At 41.2% G+C, this 16,214-nt stretch overlaps 1 protein-coding gene across 1 annotated transcript; it reads right to left on the bottom strand.

The window, feature by feature from the left end:
* Nucleotides 1-322: 322 nt before the first annotated feature.
* Nucleotides 323-15,232, bottom strand: LOC124140826 (chymotrypsin-like serine proteinase). Its single transcript, XM_046508602.1, has 6 exons — nt 15,134-15,232; nt 9,167-9,347; nt 7,605-7,698; nt 6,226-6,382; nt 1,141-1,277; nt 323-533 (listed from the first exon to the last, which is right to left on the bottom strand). The coding sequence occupies exons 1-6, from the start codon at nt 15,189-15,191 to the stop codon at nt 408-410; spliced, it is 753 nt and encodes a 250-aa protein (XP_046364558.1). The 5' UTR covers nt 15,192-15,232; the 3' UTR covers nt 323-407.
* Between the last annotated feature and the right edge of the window lie 982 nt (nt 15,233-16,214).

The following is a 16,214-nucleotide window of genomic DNA, read 5'->3' as shown; positions in this document are numbered from 1 at the left end:
CAGATTCGATTATTTAGAGACCGCCGTCATATAGCTGGAATATTGCTGAGTGCGGTGTAAAACAACAAACAAACAAATCAACCGAGGGTTGGGTTCATTTCCGGTCAGTTAGTTGAAAATCGTTCAACATTTTTAACGAAACTTGGGGTGAGTGAGTGAGTGAATTTTAAAGTCACGTCGGCAGTATTTCAGCCGAAACAGTTATAATATAATTATATTTAGATTAAATAATTCTAATCCTAAATTTTATTCCGCGTCCCACGGTGAGTGTAGCAACAAACAACAAACAATTTAGTACAAACAACAAACAATTTAGTTGAGGTGAAAGTAGGTTTATGTTCGTATTCATTGCCTTCAGCAAATTGACAATTTTACTGGTGCATCTTTATTAGCGTGGGTTGACATAATTATCCCACAAAAAAATTTCCGGAAGCTATGAAGACGCTGACGCTTTTACCACAGCTGCCATCTACAGACCAAGATGCAACCCCAACGACTATTCCGTTGCATATGAGCGGACTACCATCATCGCCCTGCAGAAGCAAACATAAAAAAAATACACAGTTTCTCCATGTAATCCAACATTACTACCTGTCAATTCAATCAGTATAGCCGCACTCAGCAATATTCCAGCTATATGACGGCGATCTGTAAATAATCGAGTCTGGACCAGACAATCCAGTGATTGACATCATGCGCATCGATCCACGCAATTGGGATTGAGGACATGCATCGACCAAGTCAGCGTTAGATACAATGCTGGAAGGCTATATGTAAAGTTTTATAAGACCTTTGGTCCAAAGCAAACATAATAGTGAGTGAGTTGGGTTTAACGCCGCTTTTAACAATATTCCAGTAATATCGCGGCATGTCAGCTTAATGTGGGAGGAAAGCCCGAAGTGATGCAGGTCTCAGACGTTTATCACTTCGGTGAAACCCACGAGCACGGGTATGGTGCTGACAAACCTAGAAAAATAATCGGGTCGAACCGAGATTCGAACCTACAATCATAGGTTTCTGGCGTGTCCAAGGCACAGCAACTCTGCACAGCGAATCGCGGCGCCTTAGACGACTGGGCCACCCGTGCCCCCATAACATAATAGACAAATTACATTTTGTAAAATACTTAAATATAGATACCTCTGAGATGACGTTTCCATCAACACACGTGTCTACTGACAAGATGGTGGCACCCAAGGAGGACACACGGGACTGGCACTCAGCATTACTGATCAGCGTAACATTTCTTTTCTGGAGGAGACTGGGAAAAGTACCATCTGAAGAAAAAATGACCAATACTTTTTCACACATAGTTATCCAATGACTGGACCCGTGAAGGCCCGGGGTAGAATAGGTCTTCAGCCACCCATGCTTGCCGGGAAAGGCGACTATGCTTGTAGTAAAAGGTGACTAACGGGATCGGGTGGTCAGGCTCGCTGACTTGGTTGATGCATGTCAACGATCCCAATTGCGTGAATGTTAATGATATCAATCACTGGATTGTCTGGTCCTGACTATTATTTACAGACCGCCGTCATATAGCTAGAAAATTGCTGAGTGCGGCGTTCAACAACAAACCAACCAATCCAATGACTGACTGACTGTATTTTGTTTCAAATTGTTTGCACATTGTTTAAAATATGCCAGTTTTACAACCGCATCGTGGGCATAGATCCAGACAATTGTGAAACGATGAGCGAGTTATGATTTTACATTGCACTGGCAATATTGCAGCCATATCGCGATGAGAACATGTTTATTTTTATGAAATTCCTGTCGACAAAGGACAGTAAAACAGTGAGGTAATTATCACAGTGTAGACATAAAATTTACCCGAGCAATATTAAAACAGAAGTTTTCAGTCTATTAGTTATTAGAAAGTAAATCCTGGCTATAGACCACTGGCAACCAACGCTAGACCAGCTAACTAGGGATCATGGGGACTTACAGTGCTTTTGATTCCTGCATGATTCGGGGGCACGGGTGGCCCAGTCGTCTAAGGCGCCGCGATTCGCTGTGCAGAGTTGCGTCCCTTCGGCACGCCCGAAACCTATGACTGTGGGTTCGAATCCCGGGTTCGCCCCGATTATGTTTCTAGGTTTATCAGCACCATACCCGTGCTCGTGGGTTTCACCGAAGTGGTGAATGTCTGAGACCTGCATCACTTCGGGCTTTCCTCCCACATTAAGCTGACACTCCGCGATACAACTGGAATACTGTTAAAAGCGACGTTAACCCAACTCACTCTTGCATGATTCCCAGCAGGATTTATGCCATCGCTTTGGCCACGTTGGTTTGTTGGTTTGTCGTTTAACGCCGCACTCAGCAATATTCCAGCTATATGACGGCGGTCTCTAAATAATCGAGCCTGGGCCAGACAATCCAGTGATTGACATCATGAAAATCGATCCACGCAATTGGGATCTATGACATGCATCAACCAAGTCAGCGAGCCTGACCACCCGATCCCGTTAGTCGCCTCTTTCGACAAGCATATTCGCCTTTCACGGCAAGCATAAGTTGCTGAAGACCTATTCTATCCCGGATCTTCACGGGTCTCAACGAAGTCATAGTAGCCTCTTATGACAAGGATTCGCCTTTAACGGCAAGCATGGGTTGCTGAAGACCTATTCTAACCAGAATCTTCACGGGTCTCCTTGGTAGAATGTGTCCCCAGCACATCATTGCTTGCCGTTAAAGGCGACAACATTGGGCATCCGGTTTACCGTTGGCTCCGAGCCTGTGTCAGTCGAGGAAGCGATTCTGGATCTTTAGCGCAGTGGAGTCGGGAACACTGTTCCCGTTGGTCAACGCACATTTGACCCTGACTTCAGACAGACGGGTGGGTGAACGAACTTAATTCTATGATTTAAACATATTTTATTCAGATTGAAATGGATTGGGAACAAGTTATCCAACTTAGGACTCCCTCTCCATGGTATTTACAAAGCTTGTACAGTAAATCATATACAAGAAAAACAGAAAAGAAGATGAGTGTAAAGATAACAAGAAATGTACAAAAGAGAGAGACTAGTATATGTACATTAAAGTGTTACCCAAATCTCTTTGTATGACTTATAAACATTTGCACTGCTTTAAAGATGTGTTGATTTTCGATAATGGACAAACATTCATTTCCGTTTAACATCAAATTTAAATCTAATTTAGCATTTTTGTTCACGGCGTTCTGTAAAATGTCCCGAATTATTATTAACATAGTTTTTCTTTGGTGGACGTACAATGGACACTTTAATAAATAATGATATGCGTTTTCACATGGATCACCACATTGACATATTGGATCACATTTTACCTCTATTCTGTATAAATCATAATTTAACTGGCTTTTCATGTATCTTAATCGAGTATGATAAATATTCAACTTTCTAACACCATAGGAAAAATATGGAGGTGCAATGACTTGCTCTTTTTGTATGTATGTCTTGAATTGGGATGTAGATGTACAATTTCTACCTGCTGCAGGAATAGTGTTCCATAACCTTACAGTTATTGGAATAAAAGAACACGTTGAGTGTTTTAATCTAGTATATGGAATCCCAATATTGTCTGAATTTCTTAAATTATATGATATATTTGAACCTACAGTGGTTGGTACAATGTCTTTAAGGTAAGTTGGGGCAATATTACTTTGTATTTTGTAGAACAAACATAGCTTGCGTTTCCTTCTTCGTTCTATTAACGTTTCCCATCCTGTTTCATAATACAGATGTGTGTGCGAAGTATACTTTGGGAGCCCAGTAACTACTCTGGCAGCTTCTAGTTGGAGATTTTCTAACTGAGTTGATAATTCTATATTACACCCATCCCACACTTCACACGCATATTCGAAATGGGGTCTTATGAAGATTGTATATACTTTATTTAGTGTATTTCTGTTCAATATGAATTTTAATTTTCTCATTGAATTTATCATTTTTTGATGTTGACTTAATTATGTTATCTACGTGACAGGACCATTTTCCGTTTGATGCAAACGTTATACCCAAATGTTTATGATTTTGAACATTCTTAACTTTACATTCATCAAAGTACAAGGTAATGACGTCTGATTCATCTTTTAAGGAAAATATAACCGCTTCTGTTTTATCTGGGTTGTATTTAATTAACCAGCGTTTTGCCCAGTTACACAGCTTGCTCAGATTTAAATTTAGAGTTGATTCAACAAGTTGATTGTCTGGTGAAGAAAAGCCGAGTGCTGTATCGTCAGCAAAGAGTCTTGTTATGCAATCTAATTCATCAGCAATGTCGTTAACAAACACAATGAATAAAAAGGGACCTAACACCGACCCCTGTGGAACGCCAGCCTTCAAAATCCTTGGCTTGGATAGAGCCCCGCTTACAAACACTGATTGAGTACGATTGCTTATGTAACTGGACAGCCATTCAAGTAAATTCCCTTTTATACCATACATTTCTAATTTGTACATAAGCCCTCTATGCCAGACACGATCAAATGCTTTTGACACATCGCAAAAAACCATGCAATATTTTTCTCTATTATCTAAAGATATACAAATTTGATTATACAATTCAATTAATTGATGGACAGTGGAATGGCCTTTTTGAAAGCCCGACTGGTATTTATATAACAATTTATTGTCATGAAAGTAGTTATAAAGATGCTTAAATACAACTCTTTCAAATACTTTACCAATACAACTAATGAGTGATATTGGTCTGTAATTTGTCACAACTGAATGATCTCCTTTCTTATACAATGGCATGACATGCGCTCTTTTCCATTCTGTTGGATATGCATTTAAAGCCAATGAATGATTGAATAACATACATAAAACAATACTAATGCTGTTTACTGTTTTCTTTAATAGGTTGTTACTTATTCTGTCCGGACCAGATGCCTTGTTAATTTGAAGACATTTTATAACGTCAGATATTTCCTTTTCTGAGACAGTTAATTTGTCAAAAATACTCTTAGTGCGTTGATTGAAATCTGGTAATTCTTCCCGTTCTTCTGTTAGGGTAGATATGGATTGGAAATATTCATTTAATCTCTCTGATTTTTCTAAATCTGAAAATATAGTGGGACAGTCATCGGTATCTTGTTTCCTCAACGGGGGGATGCTCGTAGATGTCCCAGAGTTTTTGACGACATATCTTAGTAATTTCCAATATGATTGTTTATTTACTATATATAGTTCCGAAAGAAATTCATCGATGTTAGAATAGAACTTTTCTTTCGCATAACTTTTCATGTTGTTGACTTTATTGCGTTGTTTTTTGTATGCTATAATATCTGTCTCCTTATTACTTCTTTTTGATTTCTTTCGTAACCTATTACGTATCCTACACTCCTTTCTTAAATGTGTATCAAACCATGGTTTGTCATTTGGTCGAATAGTGACAGTTTTAGATGGAATACATTGTGTTACAAAATCATTCAATCTTAATTCTATGCTGGTTGGTTGGTTGGTTTGTTGTTTTACTCAGCAATTTACCAACTTAATGACGGCGGTCTGTAAATAATCGAGTCTGGACTAGACAATCCAGTGATTGACATCATGAAAATCGATCCACGCAATTGGAAACGATGACATGCATCAACCAAGTCAGCGAGCCTGACCACCCGATCCCGCTAGTCGCCTTTCACGACAAGCATAGTCACCTTTTACGACAAGCATGGGTTGCTGGACAAGCATAGTCGCGTATTGAAAAGCAGGGAGATAATGCTGAATGACTTCGAGTCCCGTGATCCCCAGTTAGGTGGTCTAGCTTTGGATGCCGGTGGTATATAGGGTTGTGGTTTTTTCTACTACCTAAATTACTGAAATATTCTTTATTTTAATAGTGATTGGGTTTGTTATACACCTAAGCTGTGATACATGACTTAGTGTTTCACTGTCCTTTATCGGCAGGTATTTATTAATAATGAACTTGTTTTCATCGCCATATGGCTGCATTATTGCCGATGCGATGTAAAACGTCAACTCACTCAGTGATGTTGAGAAATAAATTTAAAAACCCTTTCAAAATTATTGGTTTTGTTTGTTTGGCTTAGACCTTTTTCACCTGCTCTTAGCCTAAAGAATCCAGACTTTTGAAGCTTCTGAGCGTATTTGAGGACGTCGTCAGCAGTTTGTGACTTACATCACTTACATTCTTTATTTCTACATCAAGATTTTCAGTTTGCGAGAGCTTCAGGTCCTTGCGGAAAAATATTCAACATGTTCCAAAAAAAAGCCTTACCTGTTAACTTTCCCCATCCAAGAATTTCACACTCTAATCCAGCTTGGTCCAATGCAGTCCCAATTTGGGGATCAGAGACATCAGTAACAGGGGTTGTTGATCTGTACTCAATGTTATCGTAGCTGTATCCAGGACCATTAGTTGTGAATGAAGCAGTCTAGAAAATCATGTTGATTTTGTTTGTTTGTTTGTTGTTTAACGCCGCACTCAGCAATATTCCAGCTATATGACGGCGGTCTGTAAATTATCGAGTCTGGACCCGACAATCTAGTGATTGACATCATGAGCATCGATCCACGCAATTGGGATTGATGACATGCATCGACCAAGTCAGTGAGCCTGACCACCCGATCCCGTTAGTCACCTTTTACGGCAAGCATGGGTTGCTGAAGACCTATTCTACCCCGGAATCTTCACGGCGGTACCGTCGTCGAAGTACGATGACACGCATTTAACCAAACACTGGGTAGAATTCTCCATAGACATCCATGTGTCTTAAATGTTTTTTGACAGCTGCTTTTATACTCAGTTGGTTGACCAGAAAATCCAGTCATTGACAATATGAACATCGATCCACGCAATTGGGATTCGTTCGTTCGTTCGCAAGATTACAGCTGTAAATAGAGTCTGGAGCAGACAATCCAGTGATTTATATCATGAGAATCCATCCATACAATTGGGATTGGTGACATGCATCAACCAAGTCAGCGAGCCTGACCACCCAATCCCGTCAACGGTCCTTCTGCTGACTGGATGTCCAAGGCTGACGTCATAGTAAGGAATCTGGAATTAGGTGAAGCACCCGTAAATACCGGTCTTCCTGTGCTTGTCTGTAGTACTGCCAGTTTGCCTGTGACGTGTAACAAGTCTGGCGATGATGCACTTGAACCAGCCCATGATCCTGGCAACGTGCTCCTGCATCACTCCCATTTGCAACATACCGATGTCTTCAGCAACCCATGCTTGCGGTAAAAGATGACTAAGCTTGTCGTAAAAGGCGACTAACGGGATCGGGTGGTCAGGCTCGCTGACTTGGTTGATCCATGTCATCGATCACAATTGCGTGGATCGATGCTCATGATATCAATCACTGGATTGCCTGGGCCAGACTCGATTATTTAGAGACTGCCGTCATATGGCTGGAATATGGCTGAGTGCGGCGTTAAACAACAAACCAAACCAAACCAAATTATGCGTAAATAGTAAATGTGTTTTGAGGGAATTTGGGAACATTATCAAAGTGCAGTAGTCAAATAATGGTCAAGATGTATAGTGTAGTGAAAACCTGAAGATATGAGATTTCTCCAGGGTGATGTTAAACTACGAAAAACATAAAACGATAAAACATCCCAAGTGGCTACAGTAAAAAGTCAACTTACCAGAATGACACTCGTGATATTAGAAATCGTTGCTTGAGATAAATCCGATAGGTCGTTGGTATCAAACACCATTCTGTAGTCCTCTAGGGGGAAGCTGAAATGTAATTCTTCACTTCACTAATAGTTCAGGATTGGTACTTTCTTCTGATTGTTTGTTGTTTAACGCCGAGCTATGCAGTATTCCAGCTATGTGACGGCGGTCTGTAAATTATCAAGTTAGGACCAGATAATCCAGTGATTGACATCATGAGCATCGATCCAGGCAATTGGGATCGATGACATGCATCAACCAAGTCAGCGAGCCTGACCACCCGATCCCGTTAGTCGCCTCTTACGACAAGCATAACTTGGGATCGATGACATGCATCAACAAAGACAGCGAGCTTGACCCCCCGATCCCGTTTGTCGCCTCCTACGACAAGCATAGTCGCCTTTGACGGCAGGCATGGGTTGCTGAAGACCTATTCTATCCCGGATCTTCACGGGTCAAAAGTGAGGCAATACAGCTTTCATGATCATCATTCTATGCATTTAGTATACGATGACATGCATCAACCAAGTATATTACCTTTTACGACAAGCATGGGTTGCTGAAGAGCTATTCTCCCCCGAATCTTCACGGGACGGTACTTTCTTTCATTTCTTACTCATACGGATTTGAGACCAGTAAAAGACAATATGCTTGTCGTAAGAGGCGACTAACAGGATCGGGTGGTCACACTTTGTTGATGTATGTCATCGATCCCAATTACGTGGATCGATGCTCATGATATTAGTCATCGGATTGCCTGGTCCAGACTCGATTATTTACAGACCACCGTCATGTAGCTGGAATATTGCTGAGTGCGGCGTTAAACAACAAATAAATAATCACCACTACAACAGATGGACTGATCACCATAAACAGCTGGTTTGTTTTGCTATTGTCAGTGAGTGAGTGAGTTGGGTTTAACGCCGCTTAGTATTCCAGTTATATCGCGGCGTGTCAACTTAATGTGGGAGGAAAGCCCGAAGTGATGCAGGTCTCAGACGTTTACTACTTCGGTGAAACCCACGAGCATGGGGATGGTGCTGACAAACCTAGAAACATTATCGGGGCGAACCGGGATTCGAACCCACAATCATAGGTTTCTGGCGTGCCCAGGGGATGCAACTCTGCACAGACGACTGGGCCACAGGTGCCCCCTTGTTTTGCTACGTTAAATAGCAACGTGTAGAGTTGCAAGGACATGGTCCGCCTCAGAATCAAAAGAATATCTTACAACTTCACATGTACAATACAATCTCAAATCCGTAAACGCACAGGCAGTCGTCCATAGTCTCAAATTCATCTGCAAGTAGAAACAGCGTGCAATGCACTTACAAATCACATTAGGGTGAGTGAGTATGGTTTTACGCCGCTTTTAGCAATATTCCAGCAATATCACGGCGGGGGAAACCAGAAATGGGCTTCACACATTGTACCCATGTCGGGAATCGAACCCGGGTCATCGGCGTGACGAGGGAACGCTTCAACCACTAGGCTGCCCGACTGCCCCTATCACATCAGAATATACATGTACCTGGTATTAAAACAGTGATATGCAGATGCGGCCGACATTCCTCCTCCCCCAGATATGAGTCCACAAATATGGGTCCATGTCCCAGTTTCATTAGTTTGCAGACTCCCCATCCACGGAAAGTCATTCGTGCTGACGTCTGTCCCGCCACCAAATCGTTTCTGAGGAGAAGCTTGAGATACGGCTGAAATGATAGATTTCATTATCACTGTATTCAGAATCCGCAGTCGTAAATTGCAGAAATGTTGGTTGGTTGGTTTATTGTTTAACGTCGCACTCAGCAGTATTCAAGCTATATGACGGCGGTCTGTAAATAATCGAGTCTGGACCAGACAATCCAGTGATTGATATCATGAGCATCGATCCACGCAATTGGGATCGATGACGTGTATCAACCAAGTCAGCGAGCCTGACCACCCGATCCCGTTAGTCGACTTTTACGAGAAGCATAGTCGCCTTTTACGGCAAGCATGGGTTGCTGAAGACCTGTTCTACCCCGGAATCTTCACGGGTCCGCAGAAATATCAACTCGGTGCAGTGAGTGAGTGAGTGAGTATGGTTTTACGCCGTTTTTATCAATATTCCAGCAATATTGGAGACACCAGAAATTGGCTTCACACAATGTACCCACGTCGGGAATCGAACCCGGGTTTTCAGCGTGACAAGCGAATGCTTTAACCACTAGACTACACTAGACTATAAACACAATACGGCGACCTGTACATTCGGATAAACCAGTACGTGATCTTATGAGACACATTCAATATAGTCAGTTACAGTTACACGCAAATCAACCATTACAGTTAACTATTGTTAATTTTCATCTACCCGTGATGATCCGGGGTAGAATAGGTCTTCAGCAACCCATGCTTGTCGTAAGAGGCGACTAACGGGGTCGGGTGGTCAGGCTCGCTGACTTGGTTGCTGCTGGTCATCGATCCCAATTGCGTTGATCGATGTTCATGATATTAATCACTGGATTGCGGCGTAAAACAACAAACCAACCAACTGTACGTTGAGGCCGATGAGCCGCCACTTTAACTACCTGTACGCCGAACGAAACTAACTTTGCAGTACAGTAAACTACGGTTATAACGAACACGCTTCTAACGAACTGACTGATATAACAAACTTATTTTTTAGTCCCGGCCATTTGTTGTATATATGCTGTATATATGCTTATAACGAACTACGGTTATAACGAACTAAAATAAGTGGTCCCTTGAGTTTGTTATAACCGTATTTTACTGTATATCACAAAATTAAATTCTAATCCGTCTAACACCGCGTGCAACTTTGTGTTTAATCCTCTTTATGAGGATCTGTATAGTAAGAAGTCCTCTCTTATTTCACCTCTCGGAATAAGAATAAAATCTTTAATTTCGGCTGCTGGTATAAAACACAGGTTACTGTCTACAACTCCTTGGCAACTGGTCAAACCGGAGGTAGACCTAACACTAACTACCCTCAAAAAAGCTGACACAAACCAGTCGGTCTGTCAACAAGAACATGCCCAATTGCGGTCAAAATATGATACCCATCGCTCTATTTTTACCGATGGCTCCAAGGATGGTGGCAGAGTTTCAAGTGCCACTGTCATTGGATCTAAAAGGGTGTCTTCTAGATTTTTTACAGCTGAGGCCAATGCTATTCTTATAGCATTGGACTACATTCAAAACCAATCATCTCAACAGTTCATCATCTTTTCTGATTCCTTGTCATGCCTTCAAGCAACACATAATTGTACTTCAGATCATCCGTTGATTCTGAATATTTTAGAATTGAATAATGTTCTCGCCACTGCCGAATACGACATCGTCTTTTGCTTGTTGCCCAGTCATGTTGGAATTGCTGGTAACACTATGGCTGATACTGCTGCAAAGGCAGCACTCAACAAATCAGTAACACCACTTCTTTTACCATACAGTGATTACAAGCCAATAATTAGATGCTACATCAAAGATCTAATGCAAAAGAAGTGGACCACCCAAGTAGGTATAAGCAAACTTTATGCCATAAAACCAACAATAGGGTATACCTACTTGGGTTGCCATTCGAGACATGACGAAGTTGTTTTGCAACGATGTCGTATTGGACACAGTCGATATAGCCATGAGTATCTTTTAAAAGGTGAGGATTCTCCATTCTGTGTCCCTTGTGATGAGAGAATCACAGTCAAGCATGTTTTACTTGATTGACTGTGTTGATTTTTATCTTTTTTAACTTTTATCATTCAACATCTTTAAAGGATATTCTTTATAATATCAGTGCTCATTTAATTCTCGGTTTTTTAAAAGAAATACTATTATTTATTAAATTTTGAATTGTTTTAGAATAGTTGGATATTATTGTCAACTGAGATGTATGAAGGCAGTGCCACTCAGGGGGTTAAAGTAGTGTAAAATTATTGTCCCCCTGACAGTGACACATGAGTCTACTATATTGAAGTAATTAATATCAACTAGTGTTTTAATTCCTTGATTGTGTTTTGATTTTTAATATTGGTTAATATTTCGTACAACCACTCGTGACCAAAGTGATGGTATAAATCCTGCTGGGAATCATGCAGGAAGCAAAAGCACTGTAAGTCCCCTTGATCCCCAGTTAGGTGGTCTAGCTTTGGTTATTAGTGGTCTATAGCCATGTTTTAATTGATAAGACTTAATGCTGTGTATAGCTATATGATTTTTAAAACTCACACTCTGGTTTGTTTTAATAAAAACTGTGATATACCTTACTATTTTACTGTCCTTTGTCGACCGATATTTTATATCTAATACCTTGTTGCCATCGCTATATGGCTGAAATATTGCCGATGCGATGTAAAGTGTAACTCACTCACTCACTCACTATAAAACTGGAAAATATATCTCTTTTCCGCCTGCTTCCTTCTCCTCTATGGCAGGTGGTAAAGCCACAGGTGGACCTTACCTTACCTTAACTGAAGAAATCTGACACTAATCAACTACAATATCAACAAGAATACAATCAGTTAAGGTGTAAATATGATACCTATAAATCTATTTTTACTGATGGATCCAAGGATGGTGATGCTGTTGCCAGCGCCACCATCATTGGATCCAGAACTGTATCAACTAGCTATAGATTACAAGATGACTCTTAAATTTTTACAGCTGAATCAAAGGCAATATTAACTGCTTTAGAATATATAGATAAACAATCTAAACAAAAGGAATTCATAATTTTTTCAGACTGTTTATCCTGTCTTCAGGCAATTAAAAATACTTCGTGTCAGCATCCAATTTTTCTCGACATCATAGAACTACATAATAACCTTGCATCTGGCCAATATGACATCGTCTTTTGCTGGTTACAGCTGGTTACATGTTGGAATTGTTGGTAATACAACATACTGATGCTGCTGCAAAAGTAGCACACAACAAATCTGTGACACCACTTCTTATACCATACAGTGATTATAAACCTGTCATTAGATGTTTCATCAGAGATCTAATGCAGTTGATTGTGATTGAGTATGGTTTTACGCCGCTTTTAGCAATATTCCAGCAATATCACACCAGAAATGGGCTTCACACACTGTACCCATGTCGGGAATCGAACCCGGGTGTTCGGCGTGACGAGCGAACGCTTTAACCACTAGGCTACCCGACCGCCCCTGCAGAAGAAGTGGGTATAAATACATTACATGTAATACCTACTTGGGTTGTCAGTCGAGATTTGAAGAGGTCATTTTAAGACGATGTCGTATTGTCCATTCTCGCTATACTCATGAATATATATTAAAATGTGAGGATCCTCCATTCTGCATCCCTTGTGAGGAAAGAATCACGGTCAAGCATGTCCTGCTTGACTGTACTGATATTTCCATCACAAGGGATACATATTTCAAAGTTTCAGCTATGAAGGACCTTTTTAGTTTTTACACGGGTAAGAACTCATTTAATTCGTGTTTTTGTTAAAGAAATTGAATTAATTCATAAATTTTGATTGCTATGTTTTGTAAATATATAAATTCACTTTTACAGTTGGTAGAATTAATCAGTAACTGAGATTGTTAGTGGCTATCTATATCCTCTAAGGGTGTTAAAGTAGTGTAATATTATTGTCCCCCTGAGAGGGTATGTCAGACCACGTCCTTCAAAGTATGTTTATTTCTGCCACGTTTTTAATCGTAGTTTATATGTTCCTCTAAATTTTAGCTTAATTTGTCAATAATCGCCAACAGGGGATGATGTAAATCCGGCTAGGGATCCATGCAATTAGCAAAAGTCCCCATGGACCCTAGTATGGTGATCTGCCTTCAGATGCTGGCGATCTATAGCCCTTTTTTACATTGTAATGTTTCATGACTATTTAGTGATATCTTTTTATTGTTGTTTGCTACTTTTAAATATTAAATCTGTGATATTCAAGTAATTTTACTGTCCATCGATGACAGGTTTTTATTCGGTTTAAATACATGTATGAATACCGTATAACTTCTCGTCACGATATGGCTGAAATATTGAAGATGTGACGTAAAGCATTAACTCACTCACTCATGTGGGGAATCGAACCCGGGTTTTCGGGTAAGGGTTAGGCTACCCCACAGCCCCGCTAGCTTTAAGGGGTTGTTGGACAGCATCGTGGTTAAAGCGTCCCTACATGTACAATGTGTGAAGCCCATTTCTGGTGTCCTCCGCCGACACAAACATGTACCTGAAATATTGCTGAAAGCGGCGTAAAATTATACTCACTCGCTAGTTTTATATGTGTGTGTGTGTGTGTGTGTGTGTGTGTGTGTGTGTGTGTGTGTGTGTGTGTGTGAAATAGTCTTGTCATTTTACTGGTTGGTTGGTTTGTTGTTTAACCCCGCACCCAGCAATATTCTAGCTGCTGACAGCTGCTTTTTAAGTTAGTTGGTTGACCAGAAAATCCAGTCATTAACAATATGAGCATCGATCCACGCAATTGGGATTCGTTTGTTCGTTCACAAGATTACAGCTGTAAATAGAGTCTGGAGCAGACAATCCAGTGATTAATATCACGAGGATCCATCCATACAATAGGGATCGATGACATGCATCAACCAAGTCAGCGAGCCTGATCATCCGATCCCGTTAGTCGCCTTTTACGACAAGCATAGTCACCTTTTACGGCAAGCATGGGTTGCTGAACACCTAGTCTACCCCAGAATCTTCACGGACCTGTCATTTTACTGTCCTTAGGTGACAGGGGGTATATGCTCTGAGATATGAAATATGATCAACAAATAACTCACAGTAAATTCGTATGAAATGCTTTATCCGGCAGTACAAGCTTCCGTGGTCAGACTCGGTGCCTGTCTTCATATGTTTTAATTTTTTAAAATTTCTTTTGTTGTTTAACGCCGCACTCAGCAATATTCAACCTATATGACGGCGGTCTGTAAATAATCGAGTCTGGACCAGACAATCGGGATCGGGTGGTCAGGCTCGCTGACTTGGTTGATGCATGTCATCGTATCCCAAATACGTGGATCGATGCTCATGATGTCAATCACTACTTTGTCTGGCCTAGACTCGATTATTTACAGACCGCCGTCATATAGCTGGAATATTGGAATTATAGTGCAGCGTTAAACAACCAACAAACACACCATATATGACGACGGTCTGTAAAGTGTAAATCATCAAGTCTGGACCAGACTTACAACAGATTGACTTCATGAGCATCGATCTACCGAATTGGGATACGATGACATGCATCAACCGAGTTAGTAGGCATGACCACCCGATCCCGCTAGCCACGTCTTACGAAAAGCATGCTCGCCCTTTACGGTAAGCAACCCATGAAGACCCGGGAAGAGAAAAGGCGACTGTCTGGTCCAGACTCGATTATTTACAGACCGCCGTCATAAGCTGGAGTATTGCTGAGTGCGGCGTTAAACAACAAACGAAATAAAACTATAGATAAGCTTGGGTTGCTGACCCGGATCTTCACGTAAATTGTAATTGTAATAAAGCCTACCTGACAAGCACATGATCGCAGCGATGTAGACATTCGTCATCCCTCCCGTCCTGGTCATGATAGTTGAAACCTGGTCTTACTGGAAATATTCCCCGATAGCGAACGTCTGGGAGATCTGCTATTTAAGGAAATATCCAACACGGTGTAGTAATGTGATTGGGTATTCATAATAACGTATAAGATTGTCATTTTCCCCAAATTTAAAACTCTTAATCAACTCGTGACAGCAGGGTGCTAAATGGACATGCCACCTGTCACCTCACACATTGCTGTTAATAGAAGATAGTCTACCAGTAAAGATCCAGCTTACAACATGCGACTTTGTTTGTCGTAAGCTTTGGTTTGTTGTTTAACGCCGCACTCAGCAATATTCCAGCTATATGACAGCGGTCTGTAAATAATCGAGTCTGGATCAGACAATCCAGTGATTAATATCATGAGCATCGATCCACGCAATTGGGATCGATGACATGTATCAACCAAGTCAGCGAGCCTGTCCACCCGATCCCTTAAGTCGCCTTTGACGACAAGCATAGTCACCTTTTACGGCAAGCATAGTCACCTTTTACGGCAAGCATAGGTTGCTGAAGACCTATTCTACCCCGGAATCTTCACGGGTCGCTTGTCGTAAGAGACGACTAACGGGATCGGGTGGTTCGACACGCTGACTTGGTTGATGCACGCCATCGCTTCACTGGATAGTCTGTGGTTTCACGAAAGCCTCTTAGCGCTACGACCTCCTAAACCACGCCGTAAAGCACCTCTTAAATAGTTGTGCCATTTCACAAAGACCTCCTAACTATAAAACCCACCGTAAACAACCTCCTAACCTACGAAAGGTATGGGGCACTTGTAACTAGCTTACGACATCCTCAGTCAGCGTCTGATATGGCAACACGATATTGAGAATCAAATAAATTTTGAACAGGAGAAACATTAGGCGAGAGCGAATATTCTGGGATAGGACTCAAGTGTTGGACACTTTGACCGACACAGAACTGATTGCCAGGTATCGCTTTCCATCCATCGGCATACCATCCTACAGCTGGTTGATCGGGTCAGCTCGGAGATCTCTCGGCCG

Source organism: Haliotis rufescens, unplaced genomic scaffold (genome assembly GCF_023055435.1).
Source record: "Haliotis rufescens isolate VD_foot unplaced genomic scaffold, xgHalRufe1.0.p SCAF_60, whole genome shotgun sequence".
NCBI lineage: Eukaryota > Metazoa > Mollusca > Gastropoda > Lepetellida > Haliotidae > Haliotis > Haliotis rufescens.
Note: the sequence above shows the minus strand (reverse complement) of the source record. Positions and strands in the feature narration are given on the sequence as shown.

Excerpts from the sequence above, each read along its gene's own strand:
- LOC124140826 (XM_046508602.1), bottom strand. The coding sequence starts at position 15,191 with ATGACCAGGACGGGAGGGATGACGAATGTCTACATCGCTGCGATCATG. Across the intron at positions 9,348-15,133 it reads TGCGATCATGTGCTTGTCAG|CCGTATCTCAAGCTTCTCCT; the intron begins GTAGGCTTTATT and ends CTATCATTTCAG. Across the intron at positions 7,699-9,166 it reads TATCACTGTTTTAATACCAG|CTTCCCCCTAGAGGACTACA; the intron begins GTACATGTATAT and ends ATTACATTTCAG.